Here is a 25,408-nt window from a genome sequence, read left to right on the forward strand (position 1 = left end):
CTGGCCTTTGGAAGAAGTATAAATGTCTTATTAATATTCATTGACCTACTGCCTAACTTCCATCGTTTCCCCTGTGCCCTGGCTAAGAAGTGATAGAGGTTGTTCGGTTTAAAAAGACAGGAGAGGAAGGGATGGGGAGGAGAGAGGAAGGACAGAATAAAGAGACATAAATGTAGGAGCCAATTAAGAATACCCAGTGCATAAGAACAACTGAACCTCTGTATCCATAAGAGGGAGATTTTCAGGTAATGCCGACACACACCAAATCCTTTTTTGCTCCATACAAAGACGGCGGCTCCCGGCTGGAGGGCCCTTGAGTTTCCAAAGAATGATACTCCAGGGCATAATCTCCGTACTTCTTCAGCAGCCTGTGATGTGCGCTCTAGCATGGCACTGCATGCTTATGTCAGTAAATGCATGATGTGTGTGTGTCAGCACAAAAGTGTGTGTCAGCATGTCTGCACGCAAAAGCCGAAAGGATCTGATGTCTGTGGATCTGTTTGGAGCTTTGGTTCCGAGGCTTTACAAAGATGATGCAGCAAGAATATAAAAAGAAGGTCTAGCAGCTACAATGTATGGGCTGGATCTGGTGATACTCTATAAACTATAACTCTATAAACTCTTAACTCTATATTTTCCTGCACTGAAAATATAGAGTTAACAAATGACCACTGTATATAAATTACTGATTGCTATTTCTATAAACATATAGCTTTGTGTATTTAGCCTAATGTCAATGCATTGGGTTACACAAACTATGCAATGTGAACCACACTTACAAAAATCAGGCGATACCAATCAGATTAAAACAACAGTGAAATGCGAGCAAGCTTTTAGCTTGATTCAACTGGTTATGATAGAAACTAGCTAAAAATATCAATCAGAAATAATGTTTGTCCAATATTTTTGAAGTGAAATGTGCATGGTGAACTTGACATTTGCTTGCAACAACCGTTAAGTCAACCAGTTAGACCAGAAAGGCTTTTTTATATGCTATTTGGACTATCAGTTGGACTAACCAATAGTAGATAGCAAGAAAAATTTGTCTGAAATTTCCAAAAGCTTTTAAATCTGGTCAATTATTGAAGTTTTTTGTCCAATATTAAGACTATATTAACAGCTCCAGATGCTTAGATGAGTAACTATAATATTTCCTATGTAGACTACAGTTTAAACATTTGGGGTCAGTAATATGTTTTTATGTTTTTGAAACAAGTCTCCTAATGTTCACCCAGGCTGCATTTATTAGACCAAAGTAAAATATTGGTCACGCTTTATTTTAAAGTCAAATTCTCGCTATTAACATATCATTAACTACAACTTTTTCCTCAATCAACTCCTAATTTGCTGCTTATTAATAGTTAGTAAGGTAGTTGCTAAGTTTAGGTATGGGGTAGGATCATGGATGTAGAATATCATGCAGAATATGTGCTTTATAAGTACTAATAAACAGCCAATATTTTAATAGCAGGCATGCTAAGCAACTAGTTAATAGTGAGAAGTGGTCCCTATACTAAAGTGTCACCAAAATATTATTAAAATGTAAAATAACTGTTTTCTATTCTAATATATTTTAACATGTAATTTATTCCTGTGATGGCCAAACTGAATTTTCCGCAGCCATTACTCCAGTCTTCAGTGTCACATGATCCTTCAGAAATCATTCTAATATGATGATTTGGTGCTTAAGAAACATTTTTGTTGTAAAGGCGCAGCGCAGGGCCTGTTTCTAATAACAAAATCACAAGCTTTGTCTGTCTCTCACCTGATCCAGGTCCACTGTAGCTATAACATGAAACACCAATATCCGTATCACACTGTGAGAATGCAAGTATTTGAAACTACACTTTTGCCCTCATATGCTAAAGAGAAATGTGAACTTCACTCCAGAGTATTCTTGACATGCTCCCACCTGGAAAACATGCATAATGGCATTTAATATTTCAATATTTTAATAATAAAAGTCATTTGCGTTGAGATTTCAGTATCTTCCACATTTAATTAATTATGCATGCGTATGGGAGGGGTTCGTGAATATTCAGAGAGGGGTTGAGGAGGTGTACCACTTGAGTGCACTACAAGGTTGAGTGTTTCTGTGGAAAAACGATTTGTTTTTCAGCAAACCAACAGTCATTACGTCACCAACTAACGCAGTAGGGGCAAAATTACGACATCTATGATGATCCCATCCTTTATTCACAGACCAGCCTGAAGTTTGGTTATAAGTTCAACAAGATTCTGGAAACATTCTTACATTGTGTCAAAATGAAACAAAGCATCAAATCACAAATGCAAATATGACCACAAAGAGCAAAAGGACATTTTATTGAATACTTTGTTTCTTTTTCTGCAGCATCATGCCAGATAGCCCGTTTCCCTGAAACTCTCCAAAAACTCTTTCCACATAACTATCAAATGGGTTTTGATTAGGGATGAACAATACTAAATTTCTCCACCAATACCGATAAAATGGACAGATTTTGAAAGCTGAAACTTTGTTTCTTCTCAGAAGTAAAAAATTTCGATAAAGGGAAAAACGGTGGACCTGGAAACCCTGGCTTGAACTACAAGTGATTCATAGGGCCATACAGGACCTGTGATACCTGAGCTAATGAGATTTTGTTCGACAGCCCTGAATTCTACATAAAAGGCATTTTCTACACATGCGAGTTGCAGTCTGGCATGTTTTTGATGACACCTTTGATTGACAGGATAAAATCAGCCCCGATCATCATTATTGGCCGATACATTGGTGCATGCCTAGTTTTGATTGTGCCACATGGAAACTTGCTTGATTAGGACAGTGTAATAGATTCTGATCCATGTTGCCATGAAGTCAACATATTTCTAAACATTTTTGCTATTCCAGAAAATGTGTTGTTGCCCTGCTGCTAAAAGTAGACATTAGAATATGGGTAGAGTGACTATAAAGTACATATGGTAAGCAGCAACAATGAATAATGTCCATTTACACCATTACACCATCAACACCACCCAAAAATCACTGAAACAAGACAGGATGAATCCATGAATTCATGTTGCATGTGCAAAATTCTGACTGCACCATCTGTACTGTATGTCACGCCAGAAACTGAGATTTGTCAGAACAGGCAGCGTTTTTTGCAATCTCTGCCTCTGCTCAGTGCTGCCTCTTAAAGGAGCTGAACCTGGTGTGGTCTACTGCTGCTGTTGCCGTGTTTTCAGAGACACTTTTAATGATGACACTGTCTTAACGGGTGGTTGGTTTTCCAGTTACCGCAGATGTGCCAATGTTTGTTTTTCACACCATTGTCTGTAAGCGCTAGAGACTGTTGTGCATGAAAATTTAGATTAGATTTAGATTAGAAAGATTAGCAGGTTCTGAGACACTCAAACCAGTCCAGGGAGAAGAGGTGGAAATGGAATCTGGAAATGATGCAAGTCGGGCTAAAACTCACTTCAACTTCATAGGCATCACAGCTTAACCTGTTGGAACATGTTCAATGACCAATAGGCCACAATTCCAACAATGTCGAGAATGTACAATCTTAGGTAGGAAGGAAGTTGTACAATTTATGTGTTATAAAGCACAAAGTTTGTGTATTATATACATTTGCATAATTTATATATATATATATATATATATATATATACACACAAATTTATTTTACATTCCAAATAACATGCATGATTTGACAAAAAAACATTCTAAAAGATAATAAAAAAATACCACTCATTCTCTTTCTTTCTCAGCGTCTCTTAAGAATGCTTGCATTTCAGCTCAGTGAAGCAGATTATGGCAATTAAGCAAAGATTAAAATAATTCAAATGCACTTCAGGGATGGTGAGAAATGTATCATTGCTTCATAGTTATCTTTTCAATACACAAAAAGCCCCCGACATACAAGAGTGATTAGTAAAGCACTGATTTAACACAGAATATTGAGAACTTGTCAGAGTTCTCACTTCAATTTCTGTAGGTTTCAGCTTATGTCCAATTTAGGACTAATGCACGGTACGGCTCAGTGGAGTGAGAAACCATTCTGCAATGTTGTTAAAAACCATCCTCAAATGTTATTAAGAGGAGTCAAACAGTCATTCACGCACTGCTGGAACATATCGGCGGGAAACTCAATGTACTCACCCTCAAGGCAGCAAAGGTCATTGAGACTGTGGCAGTGTGTTAGAGAGGTAAAAAGCACCTTGATCACACACCAAGAACAATAAACTCAATGTACAGCCACTGCAGTGTTTTGAAATCAACACAAAACACACATACAAACGCTCTCACACGCACTTATCATTCCCAATGGTCTAGATAGATCAATGCTCTAAACTGCCAACTATGTTTCTCAGCAGAAATGCTTTAAGATTTTAAGTCTCAAAGTCAATGCTAGAAAGAAGAAGAGAGCCAAATAATAAAAAAAAACGCCCAGTTTTACCTCACCCGCTGCAATGCATTGCAATCCTCTTTCTTGCTTGCTTTTTTCAGTTTCTTGTGGAGTAGACCCTTTTTTGCTATGCACCACTTAGCTAGAAAATTATCCATAGGAAAGCCCATAAGACTATATTAGAGGAAGAGATAAAGAGAGAGAGAGCTTGACCTAATCAGTAAATGGACAACGCTCTACATAAGACTGACTTTCCAAAGCAATCTTGCGTTTATTTTTATACAGCATTTATTTAAATAATAGTTTTTCGCCTTTAGACAAAACAAAACTTAATTTTTAATGATAAAAATAATAACAAGAATAATTGTAAAAATGTTTAAAACTTTAACAGAACAAACTTTAAATAAACACTGAAACATTCAGAGAAATGTATCTTAAAATATATATAAAATAAAATCTATATGTAAATTCCAATACATAAATAAATAATACATTAATAAACAAGTTTTTTTATGGCGTTCAGCTTTTTCAAATGTGCAATCCTCAGAATACTATGGTGTTATTTTTCGAGTATAATATAATATAATATAATATAATATAATATAATACAATACAATATTCATTGTCAAGGTTAACTGCATGAAAGTGGCACTAAACCTACTAAAATTTAGACATACTAGCTAGAGATATGTGACAATAAACATGCCACTACTAGTCATGTGACTAGTTCAGAACACGATGTATCAAGCCACTGGACAAACCTGAACCTGCATCACCACAGTTCCAACAAGACTCCACACCTGTTCATATCCAGTGATGTTGAATTTTGTTCTTTTTTATTTGTGTTTGATGAAACGCCACTTGACTCCGTTAAGCTGTGAGACCTCACTGCTGTTAACATGATTGTATGTGATTAGCTGTTCAGGCAGACCCTTACAAAGGCAGAATGTGCTCCTCTTAGCTTCAGAGGAAAAGAGAGCGAGTGAGATGAAGAACACAGACAGAAGTACCTGGAGCATAATTAAATATTAAGTCAGCTCTTTGATTTATGCAGAGCCAGAAGCCAGAGATTACCCTGTGCTCTCAATGTACAGCTGATCCAAATCCCAGCACTGGGGGACTGGAGTTTGATATTCTGATCCTGTCTTAAAAGGACAGACATTCAGATGAAGGTCTCTATAGAGAGGGACACGCAATCACACTTACACCATAGAGGAGAAATCGGAGATCTACCTTGATCAAAGAAGGTAGAAAACCAAATGAGCTGCCTAAGCCTGTCCAGAGTCCGTAAATGAAGTTGTAAACTCAGCTTAGACAGGACCGATCTTAAAATCTAGTACCTTTGCTTTGCTTTTTCACATGGTGTAGTATTCAGAAACTGTAGATCTACAAACTGAAAGTTATTTACAATTTAAAGCAGTTAAACTACAATGAAGCCCTTTTGAAAATGCTACAAGTTAACATGTGTACACTAAAAAGTAACTATTTATAGAAGAATATTTTAGGTAAGAAGATGACAAATTCTTACAATTAGAGCAGTTTATCAAGCACATAAACCAGTTTTTTTCCAAACTGCAATCGGTTTGTGAGCTGATGCAAGTCTAATAATTAAATCATAATGTAAAATTAAACTAAATATAATTTGAAATAAATGCAATGTATATTTGAAAAATTTCCCTCTATATCAAACATTGTTTTTTACCTTTGTTTATTGAAATTAAATTAAAATTAAAAAATGTAATTAAAATTAAATTAAAATCTTAGGGTGTAGTTCAAATAAATGTATCAGATTTTGGAGTTTGAATGACAGAAATTTGGGAATCCCTGACATAAACAATGGGGATCCCAATTATGGTGCCCACTGTACATTAAACAAACTGATGCATTTACACAAAACACAACTTTCATAAGAGACAAGGACAATGAGTTTGTTGATTATAGCCTTGAGGTGTGGTCGCATTTTGTTGTGGCTGTTGTTCTGCAAATTTTCACAGTTGAAATTGGGTATTTTCATAGGAGTAAGAGTTTCATAGGAGTATGTGCGAACAGGAATCAGGTGAAAGATTTCCCCACGCAGATTTCACAACGGGTTCAAGTCTGCCATGCAAATTCCTCACATTGATTAATAGACAGCAGCTTGGTATGAACGTGACTTCTGTGTGAGCTGTGCTTTTTTCACTGATACACTACTGACTTTTTTTTTTTTGAGTACAAAATTTTGTAGAAATTTCTCAATAGTTGTGATGTCATAGTCATAATTTCTAAATGAATCTTGCAGTACTAGGGGCATATTGAACTCTTAGAACTAACAGTATGTCATAGTACGCTGACTGTACATTCCATGATTTCCATAACCCCCCCTCCCCCACCTAACCATTATAACTCTGGCCATCCTTGCAGCCACATACAGTATGAGCACATGCTAATGGAGCTCCAGGCCAAGGACGGAGGTCGTTGATGGATCACGGCTGTCTGTGTATGATGAGGTGCACATAAAACCCACTGCATCTTCTCAGCGTTGGCATAAATCTGTCAGAGGTAAAACAGTTTCCAAATATAGCTCAGGTTCAGTGTGCTCTTGATTCCTGAGACCATTACGTCAAAGCTGAGTCACCTTTAAGACACTGAACACCTGAAATCAAACCTCTGGAAACCTGAACTCAGACCTGCTTAATATCATGTACACAAGTAGGACATGCTCCTGGATCAAAAGCCTTTGTTGTACCTGGAACAACAACCAACAAGTGCTCTATGATTTTAGGAGCAAGGTAAGGGCCTGGAACAACACTGTTCCCAGTCCAAAGTGCCGTCAGACCGTTGGGAGAAGGACCGTACCAGTGCAAGCTTGGCAAGGTGGAAATGACAAATTGTACACTCTCTGGTCTGGTGAACTTCACGATTGACAGGAATGTTGTTGCAGGACCAACCCAATCACACTGTGCCTCCTCCTGAAAGCTCCTTGTGTAACCTTTTTTAACTCACTGCAATTGCTTCCAACACACTTTCTTCAACACCCTCCTCTGAACTCTTACATATCCCCCCCGACTGTGGTTTCCCTTCTAGAAGCTTTGTTTCTGTAAAAAGAAGTACAAATTAAAATTAACTTCCACAAAACTATGCACAGCTATGGCTGAATAGCATAATAGCATACTACTCTTTGCTCAAACTTAATATGGCAGAAATAGTGAGAATAGCATGCCAGTTTCTCTTCCTTCACCAATACCATCATAGACTCTTATACAATCATATACCAAGATGGTTCGTATTACTATTAATAGGAGAAACTATGGCGCGCAGTAAGTCCCGCCTTCTAAATAAAACAGCCAATCGCAAAACGGCAAAGTCATTGCGTCACTGCAGATGCCATTAGAAGCTCCGGTTCCCATAGAAACAGTCAGTGTCCTGAGAAATGCTTGGGACTACACATGTGCATTGGCTTGACAAACCTCAAATATACTTTTTAATGATATTTGAGGATAAGAAACATTTATGGAAGCATTTGTCAAATTGTATTGCTGATTTGAAAAGTTATTTAAATGTGAATTTGGCAAGCAGTCTTTGAGATTTTAGTATTTCCCCATTCAAGTGGATAGGAATAGGTTGTGCATGCCCGAAATAGCTACCCAGAGGCATCGCAAATATGGCCACTGAGTGAATTTACTTTTCTTGAAAGGGGCTTTGATATAAAGTCAACAAAAATAGAATGCTAGAAACTAGAGGAATTTCAAGAAATTAGAAGCAAGAGGAACTCTCACTAAGACCTTGGAAAGTTAATGCAGGAGAGTACAGCAAGTGAAGCTTACTGACATTTGAAGCCTGTGAAGGGGGAGATGATGTAAGCGTGGCCCCGGGCTGTGCCGAGGAGGCGGGACTAATGACAGAGGAGAGTGACACGTGTGAAATACAAGAGCGCTCGTGACAGACCAGAGCTGACACACTGCCAGTGGGTCTGATGTCACATCATGCTGACATTTTGAAGACACACCAATGTGTGTGTGTGTGTGTGTGTGTGTGTATGTGTGTCTGTGTGATATTTTGTAGTCAGAAAATCTCAGCACACCAAAATGACACAGAATACAAACACACTTACATGAATAAATAATTCAAAGTGCAAATATGACATATAGGTACATGTGACACTGAAGACTGGAGTAATGGCTGATGAAAACTCAGTTTTGCCATCAGGGATAAATTACATTTTAAAGTATATTAAAATAAAAACTTATTTTAAATTGTAATATTTCATAATATTACCGTTTTGACACTATTTTGGATCAAATAAATGTAGCCTTGGTGAGCATAAGAGAGATAAAATCTAGATAAACTAGGCAACCTAACTAATTGACTAGTATCTAACAGGAAGGCTTTAATGTGGTGCATTTAGCTCTTTCTCTGTAATTAACAAACAGCCAAATACACACACACACACACAATCACATACACAGCTGGATAAAGACATTAAAACAGCACTGCTAAACATGGGCATATTAAAGCATGCACTCCGGGGGGAAATGAAGACCTTGTTTTAATGACCACATTAACCCCAGTCATTAAGCTTGTCTACGGTTAAACACACACAAACACATACACACACACACACACACACACACACACACCCTCCCCGTTTAACCTAAATACTGACGGCTTCTTAACATGACAAATGAGTCCAGATTATCAAGTCAAGGGACCATGGCAACGATAACACCCCATGTCTGATCCCAAACACACGTGTACACACGCCAGCGTCCTCAAATTCATTTGCACTCATTACATCAATAACTACTTCAGAATACAAGTAAACAAGGGAGTCTGGGACACAGATAGCTGCCAAATGAAGATTCTCAATTCAGACTGAAAAATCTGCTGTCCTCTGCCAAGCAAACACTAAGCACTCATAGGGATTGTGACATTTTGTTGCCGTTAGGCTAAGACGGATGGCTAAAATTAAGAGACAAAAATCCACCACCGTGTGCCACCGGGATGAGGATCTGAACACAAGTCATTGCGTTGCCAAAGGGGTAGATATCGTTTACATAATGCAGGCAGAAATTGCCAGGGAAATGCAGATAATGCAGGTCATTTCAATCAAATTTCTTTTAGAAACATTTGGGTGAGGTCAAATACATTTATGAGAGAATTTGCAATTTTAATACGCTGTTCTGGAGAAGTTCATGACTTGTCAAACAAGACATTCGATAGCAGCTTATTAGACAACCACAAATTACTATCGTCAGTGCCACAGAATGAGAACTTAAAGGGATGGTTGATTGCGATTTCACTTTTTTAACGTTAGTTAGTGTGTAATGTTGCTGTTTGAGCATAAACAATATCTGCAAAGTTACGAAGCTGAAAGTTCAATACAAACGGAGATATCATCTTTTAAAATTCTGGCAGTTTAATGCCTACAAAAACGGCTGGTAGGGCCTACAACGAGTTACTTCCCGGGTTCGTGACATCACAAACCCAGATAAACCCTCGGGAAAAGGCAGCAAAGGGGGCGAGGCCTGCGCTGCTTTAGAGAAGAGGAAGAGAAAACTAGAGGTGCACGTAAAAATCTATTCATATATGAATCGCGATTCTGTCTTCTAACGATTCAAATGGATTAACAAGTTTCAAAATCAATGTTCTAAAGCAGCAGTCCTTAATACTGTTCCTCGCGTCCCCCTGCTCTGCACATGCTCTGCATCTCTCTCTCTCTGATTCAGCTCAGCTCCAAAAATGAACTGTTACTATTATACACTTATTTTCACATAGCTATGAGAAGCTTTAAACATGGACTGTGCGTGCAGTTGCCATACTGTATTAAAGCTTTAATCAGGATAAAACCGTATTTTAAAAGCTAACATAAGCAGTAGCATTTACAAATAACAGCGTATCTAAAAGTATGAGACAACAACAAGCAAAAAACATAGGCCTACCATTAAAAGCCGTGCTTGCACAGGTTCTGCTCGATCCTCTTCAATAATATCCTCTGCTTCTCAATCGGGCTCAAACTGATAAGCGATATTAACGACGCCTTGTTTACAATTCAACCGGAGCACATGCCGCTGAGGTGAGGGGCGGGACGCTTAGGCACGTACTAGAGGCAGTTTAGCCAATCACAACACACTGGGCTAGCTAACCAATCAGAGCCCATCGCCTTCATAAGGGGCTTCATAAAAGAAGGAAATGATCAGCGTGTTTCTCAGAGAAGGGACAGAGCGGTGTGGAATAAAGGTGAAAAATAATGAATTTTTAAAAAAACGAAGCATTAACACATGTTAGACTGCACCCCATAAACACAATCAAGCCTAGAAAAAAAACACTGAACCACCCCTTTAAGCCATGAAAGGCCTTGACAGCATCTGTAATATCTGATTGACCACAGATTGGGTGCCACTTTCTTGATGGGAAATCATTAACAGGACAATCAATGATAGAAAAAGCAATAGACAAATGCAACAATCAATCTTTTTGCAATCACATATCAATTATGTGGTAACACTTTTACAATGTTATGTTTCAATGAGTTTATGTATTACTGTAGATATCATAATTTAACAATAAAAAAAATTTTTTTTTTACATGATTTAATCATGTTAATTTATACATATAATATTGTCCATGTTTAATTCATGTTCATTTGAAATACATAAACTAATAGTAATTTATAAAACTTGAAATGCTAAAATCTGTTGGTATATGTAGAAATTGAAATGAATATTGTTAAATAATAAATACTGTAAATAACTGCTGTTCATGATACTATTTATTTTAAATTCTATAATTATTAATTAGTGCAATATTCATTATTCACAATATGGTTTTATTTAGCAGCAGTTGTAAGTGCATCAAGTTCACATTTGTGTCTGGATCGCATTACTTCGCAAATATATAGGCCTAACCTACAGCTACAAAAAACTGCTTAGGGAATTTTTTTTTTTAAACGTATAAATATAGAAAATCTATACTTCCCTATCTGGGACCCCAAAGTTCAGAGTTGATCTAGCAGTTCACTAGAATAAACTCAAAGATCCTATGTATAGGAGTTACCTGTTTTGAGTGTATAGGGGGAACAAGCAGTCGAGTTGACCGTCAAGGCAATTTGTGAAAACGAGGAGAAAAAGTGCAACCTCAACTTGGCAGCAAAAAAATAAAAAATCCCGGCTCTATAGAATTTCTCTATAGCTACAATGATTTCTGCTGAGGGTAAGTATGTGTCATTTTTTATAGGGAAACCCGTCAGCAATTAAACCTAATGAATGTAATTGAGAGAGTTATCACCTTCCACTGACAGTTAGTGAATGAGACAAAAAGTCCAACCGCTCTCATTCTGTCTGCGATCAAAGTCATTTCCTCAATCAGACAACCGTGCAATAACCATCCCGGCGCTTTCCATTGCTCACACGCACTGCTTCTTCCTCTTTCTATGAGCTTTGACGTTTCCTCTTGTTGATTTTCAAAGGACGGCCCCTTTTCCGCTTTGATAAAGTTCAACAATGCTACCTCATACATCAGGGAGATAAACACCACTGCAATGCCGAATAAGTAAACAACAACAGAGAATATACAGCTCAGCAAAACATGCAACAGAACAAACAGATGCGAGACCTTAACGCAGCTCCTGCTTGGCAGTAGTAAAGTCGCGGTTGCTATGGTGCTGGGCAGAACGGGCCGGTGTGCGAGTTAGGAGATGATTAGTTTGGGATACAGGGGGTAGAAGTGTTATATTAACAGACACACACGCGTGCACAATCATGTGGGCCTGAACGAGCACACTACAAAAACAGACAAAAGCAAAAATACCCAGGTATTGACATAAATAAAGACACACGTACACCTGGGGCTACCAGTTGATAACCAGACTCTGTGGCTTGTGATGTAAACCAGCGTCCGCTTCTCAGCAGACAGACATGCAATGACAGCGATCCGTGGCCTGATGCCCATCGCTCAGAGCGAACAGGCCCGGCTCAGCAATCCCAATCAGGATTTAGGCATCTGAGTATTCGAGGACTCCACGCCTCAGTGAAATAGAGCCTATCCTCTTTACCTTCCCTCAATCTGTTCTTTTTAATTACTCCTCCTCCTTCAGGGCATGACTTCTCATTAAGACTCCCCTCATTTCCCTTCCTTTTTCAGATCACAATAAAGACACAATCAATTCATTTCATTGAGAAAAACAAAGCTATTGCCAACATTGGAGACCCTGTGATAATCTGTGGAATTAAAGGTTAGACTTCATTCTTAATGTTCAACATGTTCTAAACTAGTCAAATCCAAATCCATGACATGCCAAAAATGGCTCTTTCCAACCATAAGCTTGATATTCTGTTGTTTACCACTAAATAACGCTAATCAAGGACTAATGGGAAACTGGAACTACTTACAGCAATCTTGAGGGGCTCTTTTGTTTTAAACCCCTGAATACTGAAAGTTGCATTTAATTATTCTATTAAACAATTGGCGGAGTAATCCTCTTAAAATGAAACCAAACATCTGATAGCGTCTGCTTATATAAATATTCATTTGCATGATTAAAGTTTAGTGAAAGAATGGATTATGTGATTTGGTGGAAAATGGATTAACAGCATGTATTTTTGTAATGTGTGTTGAGTGAGATGAGGTGACTCTTCACTTCATGTCAGAAAACTAACTAAAGAACTATTATGGAGGCATATTAATGAGAGAAGTCTTTGATTCTGTCATAAATTTTGTCTGTTCATCCATGCATCTGTTCAATCATCCATCCATTCATCTATTTGTCCATCCATCCTTCCATTTGTCTATCCGTCTGTCCATCCATCCATCCATCTGTCCATCAATCCATCCATCCATTCGTCCATCCATCTGTCCATCCATCCATCCGTCCGTCCATCCATCCATCCATCCACTCTTTTAGAGATTAGTTTCCTTGTTACATGAAGCCTCATTTCTTCTTTTAAACATTAAGAAAATCTGTTTTTAATAATTTCACTTTTAAAAAATGTATAAACAAGATCCCTCTACCGTAGGCGGATCTGAGTGGCAATAAACATTATAATTCAATTATGTTCTGCTAGTATATTTATCTGATCTCTTTGACTTTTGTAAACCAAAAGTTTAGCAAGGAAAATCAGAAGGTCATTCTCCTAAGAAGAACACTGACAGATTTAGACAGAATTGCTTCTTAGTTCTGCTATATATTCAATTCTTGAATTTACTCCAGCTTCACTGGTACATACAAACAGAGAACACCACAAAAAACGGCAGAATGACGTTCACATCCCCAAAACAACATGAGGTGAGGCCAAAGAGCATGGCTAAGAAGGCAATCGGTAATCCCTGGACCAAATACATCTCATTCCTTCACACACACATACACACACACTACTACTGTACATGTACGAGAATAGTGAAGCAATTCCTATAAGCACATGCTAACTCGCAAAGGGCTGCGCTGTAAAATGAGATTACATTCACAGTGCCTCACAGAGGAAATAAGCTAATACGGAGTCAGAGATGCGGGAATGTAATAATATTTATGTGTGAAATGTAAATCATGTTTTGTGCCAGTGTGGGTATATGCATATTTTTCACCTTTCTGTTTGGCCAGCAGGCTTTCAGAACTGCTTGGCTCCTGAAGAACACCAGTAGGTGGATGTCTTGATCGCTGAGGCTGAATGAATGTTCTAGGATCTGCAGGACCTCAAGTCGGGGTCGTACAGGTTTAGAATCGTCCCCACAAAAAGGTCGTAACCATGCCAGCATGTCCTCAGATGTTACCATATTGCCACTGAAATAAATGAATATTAACATGAAATAAAATCAGAATATATATATATATATATATATATATATATATATATACATCCAAATTATTATGATTAACATACTCAGTAGTTGAAAAAACACACCTAAAATGATTTTTTGCAGTTTATGGATACTTCCAGAAAATGTAAGATTTTAGAAAGTTACATCTGAGCAGTGTTTCACATGAAAACTATATATATATATATATATATATATATATATATATATATATCCATCCACACACACACACACACACACACACACATTACAGATCGTAAATACACAATTTAAGTTGTGTCAGACAATTTAAGTAAGTCTGGGATAAGACTTTTTTGGAAATAATTTTTCTTTTTTTTAATAAAATTACTTTTATTCAGTATGGACGCATTAAATTGATAGTAAAGATAATTCTAAAGTTACAAAAGACATCTATTTAAAATAAATGCTGTTCTTTTGATCATGAATCATGGAAAAAACAAATGTATCAATTATTTAAAAAATATTAAGCGGCACAATGGATTTCAACACTGATGATAATAAGAAATGTTTCTTGAGCAACAAATCACTATATTAAAATAATTTCTGAAGGATCATGTGACACTGAAGACTGAAGCAAGGGCTGCTGAAAATTCAACAGTGTCATTACATGAATAAATAAAAAGATAATAATAATAATAAAATATATTAAAACGATTATTTTAAATTGTAATATTTTTTCATAATATTACTTTTTACTGTATCAAATAAATGCAGCCTTGTTCCGCTTAAGACGCTTATTTCAAAAACACAAATAAATGTACTTTTAACAGATATTGTACATTAAAATGTCAATGTAATATAACGTCAATATAATTAAATACAGTGTTTTTACAAGCAAGTAACAAACAAGTAATTACAAATTAAGTAGATTGGTCATTTACAAAATTTAACAATAATTGTCAAAAATTGGCATACATTTCATTATTGACTCAGAAATAGTGCTTATATATTCAATCTTAAATATTTAAATCTTAAATTTATCTTCCTTATTTTCATTTCATAATGTTACTTTATTTCACATTGTTTATAATGATCAAATTTGGCTCTAAAAATGTGATTGGATAAGCCTCGTTTGAAGCAACAATAAAAAAGCGATATAAGGACATGTGATCGTACATCAATTTAATTTTATGTTAGTTTGGCTAACAAACTATTTTCGCATGTCAAAATAATTGCTTACTTTAGTCAATACTATTAACACTGGTTTCTTTTAATCATGCTTCTGCTTTACGTTGTGCCAAACAATCCCATTTAATTGCAGAAATATATAATATATTCTTAACTTTTTTACATTAAACCGTACAGTGACTTCATATGACTGTAATACAACAACTATAACTCATCCCTTCCTAAGGACAAAGGGACAACACTATGTTTCAATAATAGTAAACGGAAACATCGCAACAAAGGATATACCTACCCGCTCTGTACATTAGTGTGCACTGCTGCAACAATTCCTTCCAGCACCTTCAAGGGGTCTGCATAATCTTTCAATGTGTCCTTGTCACCGCTGAAAACAAACACACACATTCGGAGCTTGAGTTTTGATTCAATGTCTTGAGGCTTTTAAGAGGCTTTATGGCTGCAAACTTTGTGTGTGTGTGCACACCAAAGGAAGGGATTTTCATACTGAGGAATCTTAATGCTCTTCTGCTGATGTTCTAGCTGCAGGGTTCCTCTGGCCTCATCTGTCTCCCTCCATTAAAGGTGTTAGTGTTATGTTTTTATGCATGAGGCTGCACCGACTAATTATGTTTCTATTAATAATTGCTTTGTATTTTTATGCCAACAATCTCTTATTTCATTACTACTGCTGCAGTAAATACTTTGTAAGTCTGGTGTTAAATAATCTGCGGCCTCCAGAGGCCTTTCTTCAGAGGCATCTTCTTCTCCGTGATGTAAACAAAAGTTCTCTTTTGCAGTTTCCTTCAGTGCTGTTGTTGTATGTTAGACTTCACTTTCTCTCTTTGGTTAGGTCAATGTAACATGAGCAATGCTTCAATGGGAATGAAAATCGTCCGTTGTGTTGCTTCCAAAACATTCATGTTTCAACATCTTTTGTATAATATATAATATGATTGACTTCAGCTGGATTCCCACAACTGTATCACATCACAGTCAGTGGATGTGCTGTATAAAACAATAAGTGATTTATTTTCTCCGGACTTTAATTAGCAGAGCGCTAGTTGGGACACATTTTTCTGCTTTGCCCTTGTAATCTGCACAGCAGCCCGTTTTATTGCTACAGCATCATTCAAATGTTCATATAGTGTTAAATTCAAAGAATTGCTCTGACATTCCTCTGGTACTCCAGCTATAATACGTTTTTAGAGGGTTTGTTTTTAATTCCAACATGAAATAATTCTCTTTCAATCATCTAAAATATAGCATTCTGATTGTAATACTTTTATAATAATCATACAACGATGTCAATGACTTTTCTATGATACTAATACTTAAAGTATTCCACATACAGAACTACAATACCATTCAAAAGTTTGGAGTCAGTAAGATTTTTTTAAGGAATTAAAAAAAAAAAAAGGATTAAAAAAATCTATTTCAAATTAATGCTGTTCTTTTGAACTTGATCTTTTCATATAAAAAAAAAAATAATCACCTTTTCAACAAAAAAATTCAGCTTTGCCATTACAGGAATAAAATACATTTAAAATATATTGAAATTTAAAACAGTTATTTTAAACTGTAATAATATTTTACAATATTACTGCTTTTACCATATTTTTGATCAAATAAATGCAGCCTTGGTGAGCAAGAGAGACCAAACTCAAACTTTTGAACGGTAGTTTATACAAGCCACATCATCCCAAAACTGATCTAATCGTTTATTAAGCAGATTTCAACTGCAAGCCATTTTCCAAATATCTCAGCATCCCCTTCAGTATGCAAGAATTTTAGCATCTTCAATATTATGATGCAGACTGCAAAAACTTAAAACCTTGCTTTAAAATTCACTAAACGCAACCACACACACACACCGGAGGAACACTGTGCTTCTAAAGGATTATTTATACATGAAACGTAACCATAATCTTTTACTCCCCAGATATAAACATCAATCATGAGCAGGTTGTAGACCACAGATTCCTCCTCCTTTTAAAAAAGATTTCTGACTTCTTAAAAAAGAAAACAGGCCGCAAGAAATCTAAGTAAAGCCGAGAATACAATTTGATGAAATAAACTTAAATAGTTTGACAATTCCCAGCGCCCAAATCATTTCATTGTTAATGATTCATTTGCCCACCTCTGCAAACCAGTAATTAGCAGCAGAAGACAGGAACACGTTTTAGTTATAAGCAATTACCTAGAATATGAATCACTCCAGCAGAGAAGAAAGTGGGAGACTGCGTCTGAATAAAAGCAAACTGTAATCAATCTTAATTTTTCTGACCATCGTTTTCTCGGATTCAGGAGACCTTCACTAATCCCTCTTGATTACGAATTGAGCTGAAACGTCTGATCAACACAGACTCACGAAGCAGGATGACTAATCAGGAGCTGCAGAAAGACGGGTTCCCGCTCTTTGATGGTCTTGGAGATTTAAAAAAAAAAAAAAAAAAAGCAAAGTATTTGGTTTGAAAAAGCCTATTCACAGTACATGCAAAATGAATAAGTGAAAAGTAGGGATGTGTCAATAATAAAATCTTGAAATCCCATCCATGAATGAAACTTTGTTGTTTTGTTTAAAATGTTAAAATATGGCTATAAAAATCTGATTGGATGAGCCTTGTTCGAAGCAACAATAATAAGGCAATATATGTACATGTGATTGTACATTAATTTAATTGTACTTGTACTATTGTACTATTATTATCTAATTAACTAGTTTCACATGTCAAAATTGTTAATTTTGAATAGTCAATTAAAAATATTAATAAAATTACTATAGTGTGTAAAAAAACATCAAAATAAAAAAAGACAAAATAATATATTTTGAAATTAATTGTTTGTTTTTAAAGATTAACTTAAAAGTGAGCGACAGATGATGCAAAAGTAATGTAGTTCATGTAAAAATGGTAAAAAAAGAGAATGCACATTTAAGTATGCAATACTGGCTGACTGGTTATATCAACACACACATTGATATTTGGTCATTCACTATTATGTTACATACTGACTAATGAAAGAAGATGATCTAAATGGAAATCCTCTGAGAAATATTTGGCTGCATAGCTGCAAGACCCAATACTTGAAACTTGCTGCATGAGAGAGGCTCCCCCAAGTCAAATTATTAATCACAGTAACAGTCTGTCCAGACCTCTGGGCTCTTAAAATGTTGGCAGCTTGGTCTGAAACCTTAAAGAATAGGTTCAAAATAACTGCCTTAAAGAGTTTCGCAAGTTGTGGTGGAAAATCAGAGATTGGTTCAAAAAATCTAAGCTAGCACTACCTGCTCTCTGAATTGCCAGTATTACTAAGGACACGGTGTTATTAAGAACCAGCCAGCAGGGAAGGTGGCGACCTCCTAAAAGCAGGAGATGAAAGGTAAGAAAAAGAGAGAAAGTGAGCTGTAAAGGAGAGAGATGAGAGGCCAGGGCAGAGGCCAATGCTGTGTTTAACTCAATCAAGCAAAAACACATCCAGCCTGACACAGGTTAATAGAGGTATAGGCCATAAAGACAGAGACTGAGAGTGGAAAAGAGAGACAGAGAAAGCAATACCAGCGAGGGTATAAAACAGACAGAGAGAAAATGAGGGTGATATTAAGAAAACGACATTGGCAAACAGAAATCTGCGAACTGCAGCTCATCGTACCTGAGAGCAGCTATGATTTGCTCCACTGCGTCCTGGACTATGCTCTCCGCCGACAGATTGCTTGTTCCCACGGTGACTGCGAGCAGCTGATCGATCCGTTCGAGGGGCTGTCCGTCCATGGCCATTGTGATGGCCAGATGGCGCACCTTAGATTGCTCGGATCTGGACAGGTCATAAATGCGACTGTACTTCTGCAAGAGCTCCTAAAAAAGACAAGAATACAAAGACATTAACACTAAATCATGCTCAGAAAACTCTTTATGCTCCCCATCCTCTGGCAGTAATCAATGAGTAATATGTGCCGAGACAAAAACAAAGCCTTAAGTATCTTGAGAGACATACAGCAGCAGTACACCTGAAGACAAAGAACAGAACAATTTGTTTGGTTGCTGAGAATCAAGAGGCACAAGCTCGTCTCACACACATACACACCCAGTCCCACACACTAAGTTTTTCTTTTTCGATAATCCATTACACTCAGATGTACACCAAAATACAGAAGAAAAGATATGTCACTACCTACCTTTCATTCTGAATTTAAAGGTCACATATTTTACACCTTTCTGGATTTTTATTTGAGGTTTTGATGTCCTTAAGAATGTATATTTGCGGTATAAGTACCAAAAACCATCTCAATATATATTTTACAGCTCCTCTTCTCTCAGGAGCTCTGATGAGAACAGGTTGATTTTGGCCTAATTAATATTCATGAGCCTCTCTTCTGATTGGCCTGTTGTTTACTGAGTGACGTACGGCCAGGCCAACCACAGGTAACTAGGGTCAGCCGACGTCACAGCGCTAGCTGGAGGCAGCAAAACAAAGGGGAAACTGGAGGCGGCCCATTCAAACCAGCGCAGATTCGGATACATAAGGAGCTTAAAATATCATCTTGTTGTGATGTTGGGTGCCAGAATCGACGTAATACAGCCTCAAATTAGAAATTTGATCGCATATCTGCTGCCACTGCCAGACAAAAAACCGACGACAGCTGTGCTTAAACGTGATAAAACGAGCAGACTGGACAGAAACGATCGTCAAAAATGCTTGCGTTTGCAGCGCACACTTCTTATCAGAAAAGGTTCAATAAAGTATTGTCTTTTGTTGTTATGGGCACGTCTACAGATTTCTTGCCATAGATGTATACGTTTCTTGCATCTCTCGACTATGTCGTGTATGAAATAATGTCTGTGTGCATGTGTATAAAACAACAAAACTGACAATTTATATATAATCATTTGTAATTGTATATACATTGTTGTAGAGGTCGACCGATGTATCGGTTTTGCCGATTAATCGGCACCGATAGTTGATTGCTGGAACAATCGGTTATCGGGTTCGTGAAAAATCACAGCTACTTTATGCAGGCTGTGTGCATTTTACTGTGGACTGACTGTTTTGAAACTTCTATGGTAGTTAAATTGCCCCTAGACCTCAGTTATCGAGAAAAAAGCCAGGAAATTTCAGTTTTGACAATATGGGACCTTTAAGAAAGTAGCATTGCTACTTTAATTCAGTGACTCTCCTACACTGGTAGGTTGCAGGCAGCAAGGCAACTGGGACAGAGATTTCCACTGCAGTTTCCGCAATCGTGCACATTCCTATGGGAGCATGTTGTGTGACATAGTGAAGGTGTGTCGGTAATAAGATGCGGCAGTATCTGCTCGATAAGTGTGCACTGTAAAAATGAATCCATATATTTCCATATACAAATGGCTCAATGTGTGAATTTAAGAAACCACAGGCTGACATGGACTGCCTGCTACTATCCTGCAGACAGGACACCAGCTACAAACCTGCCAATCAATCACAGCAACTGTCACACAGCTCAAGAAAGTGAGAAATTGTGAAGCAGAAAGAAAAAGAAAAAAAAAAGAAGGAAAAAGGGCAAGTAAGTTGGGCACTTACATAATATTTAAGGCCCTGCTTACAGTTAGCATCCGTCTTAGATGATCAAATCACAAGAGGACAGTAAAATTTTGTATGTGTGTGTTGAGAAAATACCTCTTGGCTTGTCTTGAGTGACAGAGGGAAAGAGTGGCTCAGAGTCTCTAGATGGGCAAGAGACTGCTGTATGTGAGTGAGGGCGGAGTCAAAGCTGGAAGCGGAGTTTTCACTTCTGTCATCATTAGCCTTTTTCTTACTCTTGTCGCTAATTCCTTTTAGAGCCTTCTGTGCGCGCTTAGTGATCTCCAGCCGGGACTCTACTGAGAGCTAAACAGATACAAAAAACACACACACAAAGGAAAGAGAAAAACAAATATGTTAAGTCTAAAGTGTTTTTTTTTTTAATGTTCAATATTTTTTTTCTATGTCAACTTAAAATAAATATGATGATACCACTTCCTATAAAAAGGCAGCTATTTATTTTCATATACATTAAGATAAATTATTATAATATTAATATACATTATTTATACACTACCATTACAAAGTTTGGGGTCAATCAGATTTGTATGTTTTTGAAAGAAGTCTCTTATTTGATCAAAAATACAGTCAAAACAGTGATACTGTTAAATATTATTACAATTTAAAATAACTATTTAGAAATGATTCTAATATGCTGAATTAGTTCTTAAGAAATGTTTCTTATTATCAATATTGAAAACAGCTGTGCTGCTTAATAATTTGTAGAAACTCCAATACATATTTTTTTCATGATTCTTTGATGGACAAAGTTCAAAAGAACAGCAGTTTTCCATCATCAAAATAAATAATCCCCATAATAATAGTGAATAAAAATAAATTCTAAATGGCTTTTAATAGTCACCCACAGGTGACCCCATATAGTAGAAGCTACCCAGAATTGGCCCACAATCTGAAATGGAGAAATGTGCTCATGCTTTTCTGCTTATAAACTTATTCAGTCAGCAATGGGTCGTTATTCTGCTGCATATCTACTATTATAATCCCCAACTCTAATGATGTAGCATAATTCGGTCTCATCTCATTTCTCATCCAGATTCATCTCGGTGAGAACACTTCAAATGCCTGGATTCATCTTATACTGTTTACCTCTGAAACTTCCCTCCTACACTCTCCTGCTGTCATTTACGCACATGCACACATACGTTAACTGTATTTACTCACGGTTCACACACAGTCTACAGCAGAAGCATGGCAGATGTCATTGGTTGTTTTTCCTAGACGTATACTGTTCAAAAGTTTGGCATTGGTACGATTTTTTAAATGTTTTAATAGAACTCTCTTGCGCTCATCACCATGTCTGCATTTATTGGATTGAATATACAGTAAAACAGTAATATTGTGAAGAAATACTACAATATTTGATATTTAATAATATATTTTAAAATGTAATTAGTTCATGTGATGGCAAAGCTGAATTTTTAAAAGCCATTACTCCAGTATTCAGTACCACATGATCCTTCAGAAATCATTATAATATGCTTGAAAATAATTGTGATGCTTACAGGAGACATATTATACCCCTTTTTACAATATGTAATATAAGTCTCTGGTGTCCCCAGTCTAATGATGTAGCATAATTCGGTCTCATCTCATTTCTCATCCAGATTCATCTCGGTGAGAACACTTCAAATGCCTGGATTCATCTTATACTGTTTACCTCTGAAACTTCCCTCCTACACTCTCCTGCTGTCATTTACGCACATGCACACATACGTTAACTGTATTTACTCACGGTTCACACACAGTCTACAGCAGAAGCATGGCAGATGTCATTGGTTGTTTTTCCCTGTGGTATTCTTGAGCACCAAATCAATGCTGCTCTCACCTTAATGGTGGGAGTGGGTGTGTGTTTATGGCAACGAGTGTTTGTAACTTGCTTTCTGCCAAATCTAATCATTATAACATTATATCAACATAACAATCATTACAATAACATCATCTGAACACTCCAGGGGCCACCGAGCATTAGCGATTAGCCTTTTGATTACAGAGGCTCATTTAGGATGTTTGCCACAGGGCCGTGTGTATGTGTCTTTTTCTGTATGCACGTGGATGTTTGACTTGCAGGCAGAATAAATAGAAAATGAAGCCATCTGTGAGAGACAGGAAGAGATGAGAGGTGCTAAAACATCAAACAGCACTTAGTAGACATGAACATGTCCAGAGAAGTCTGTGAATACACCATAGGCATAAGTTATGGCATATACATGTGCATGTGTTGATTTTAATGATTCATGTTATTGGACAACAGACTTTAAACATGTCAATCTGGGCACCGTGCTTCACTAAGAGTCTATGAGAGCATTTGCACTGGACAAAGCATCTGACTTGATGCTATTAAGTGGATACAATGTGGAAAATACATTAATAATCACGTTAAAAGTGCATTTTTAAATGGAAAAAGCAGTGGCCAATTGCTTTTTTATAGTTTCAAATACATTTGTAAATTTTAAAGTCATTTATTTACATATTTATTTTTCTAATTAAATTGACTAAATTGATATGTAACAGGTAAATGTATCAGTAAACCAATAAATAAATGTTTCAAATGGACAAAAAAATAGACATTTAAAACTATTTATTTGATTCATGTTTAAAACATTTGTTCAATATAACAATAAAATGGTACATTAATAAATAATTTAATTGCACCTTTTAAATTGCAATTAAAAAATGTTCTTCTTTGCGGTTTTAAATAATTTTTTTATTAGCCAATTTAAAAAGTGATTTATTTACAGATTTTTATTTTTTTTTTGTAATACATTTATAATCATTTTTAAATGTTTAGTTTGAAGTGGCCCTTCCAGTCCTCCATTAAGCTCTCAAATGGGCGGGAAGCGAATAATTTAAATGATCATGCATTTGACTGACAGTATTTGAAATAAAAACACAGCTGTTTGCTTATAGATAAAGATACATTTATAATCTTGTCTTGTACTCACTGTAATTTTTGTCAAATAATTTAATTATTTTTTTTAGTTTGAAAGGATTTTGTAAGTACAACTTCGCAGAACTCATTTTCTGCATTAGACTCACCTTATTGGCAGCTTCAGGGGAAAAGGTAATGGCATCCAAGAAGTTAACAGAATCTACAGGCAGAAGTCGGTCAAAGTATTTGGCACAGGTGTCATAGGCATGCAGGAAGTCGTGATCACTCTGGGGGGCTTTTTTCAGCACATGTTGATCCCCTTCCCAGAACAGTTTATGAAGCCAGGTGGCATGTACAGCGCTAGAGGTAAGCGCTTCACCTCCCTTCTGGGGGATTCGAGGGGCCAATCTGGAGATTGACAGGACGTTCTGGCTGGTCAGTACCGGCTCCAGAGCCTTCAAAGGATCGGAATCCTCATCTGTCAACTTCTTATAGTCCAGACCTAAGCAATAAGACATGATTTCGGCATCATATAGAACACAGACTGGGGCTAGTTGTCACACTACAGTGAATATTTCTCAGGGTGGGTGTGTTTTTTATAAAGTCAATTTCTGTATAAATACAAACCTTAAAGTCTATTCACCAGTTCACTGAATATGTTGACCTTTTGTGACCATGTTGTCACTCTACAGGGGCAAGTTGTCACACTGGAATCCATTATGTGAAATTTGAGAATACTCTTTTCATCTCTACTAATCTCTACTAAACCGCTTTCATGTGGTTTCTATTTGTGTCAATCTATGTGAATAGGTGGAAATATCAAGTCAGACAGACAACATTACACTGACACACAAGGTCTCATCAGGGCATTAAATATTGAAACACCTGCCTCTGAGAATGGGCCCATCTCACGACAAGGGTAAGAAGGGCATTCAACACATACATACACTCTAACAGACAGAGATGTGGGAAAAAAAGGCGCTATCTCTCTCCCTTGGGTTGTGGCAGATGATATGAACAGTCTTTACAGGACCGAGTCTGGAAGCATGTATGCGACAGAGTGTGTTTCCGGTGCCTAATAAGTGTGAGTGTTAAAAAGGGAAGGTATCAGTTGAGACAGGAGAGAGTGTGGTTTGAAAACTCTCTGACAAACTCCCCTCCTGACCTCTCAAAACACTCTCTCCAAGATTATCAAGTTTAAACAAGACGACGTCATTAGTTCTAGTTCTTTTCAGAACTACAGTGAGTCAAAAGTCTGTCTTAGGTAAGGTATTTTTATGATATTGAAGAAGTGACACAAAGCAACTCAGAACCATAATATTTTAGTATAAGACTATAAATATACTGTTTACTGTTTTACTGTATATTCAAAATGTATATTTTACTGTATTCTTTTTTTTTTTACAAAAAACAAACAAACACTAGCTTTCTATTTTTTCTATTCTATCTAACCATACGAGTTTAAACTTATGATATAACGTTTTCTGAGAGCACACACCCGAAGCACATGGACAGAAAGCGGCCACCACACAGCATGTGAGTACTAAACTAAGTTCTCATTCACACACAGGTTTACGTTAGAAACACACGAGTTACAAAAAACAGTCACAAAAAACAGTCGGTTATGTCTGTGAAGGTAAACAGCTGGGAAATAAATTGCATG

The 25,408-nt window shown here is 36.7% G+C and overlaps 1 protein-coding gene across 1 annotated transcript in view; it reads right to left on the bottom strand.

The window, feature by feature from the left end:
- The window catches only part of nbas (NBAS subunit of NRZ tethering complex), a 158,103-nt gene that overhangs the window by 28,677 nt on the left and 104,018 nt on the right, over positions 1 to 25,408 (bottom strand). Inside the window, exons 44-48 of the mRNA XM_016496323.1 lie at positions 23,913 to 24,247; positions 20,952 to 21,161; positions 18,951 to 19,153; positions 15,598 to 15,687; positions 13,926 to 14,121 (exon numbers count right to left, since the gene is read on the bottom strand). Of these exons, the coding sequence (XP_016351809.1) occupies positions 13,926 to 14,121; positions 15,598 to 15,687; positions 18,951 to 19,153; positions 20,952 to 21,161; positions 23,913 to 24,247 (1,034 nt within the window). The remainder of the gene's footprint in view (positions 1 to 13,925; positions 14,122 to 15,597; positions 15,688 to 18,950; positions 19,154 to 20,951; positions 21,162 to 23,912; positions 24,248 to 25,408) is intronic.

This window comes from Sinocyclocheilus anshuiensis, unplaced genomic scaffold (genome assembly GCF_001515605.1).
Source record: "Sinocyclocheilus anshuiensis isolate Anshui unplaced genomic scaffold, SAMN03320099.WGS_v1.1 scaffold306, whole genome shotgun sequence".
Lineage (NCBI taxonomy): Eukaryota > Metazoa > Chordata > Actinopteri > Cypriniformes > Cyprinidae > Sinocyclocheilus > Sinocyclocheilus anshuiensis.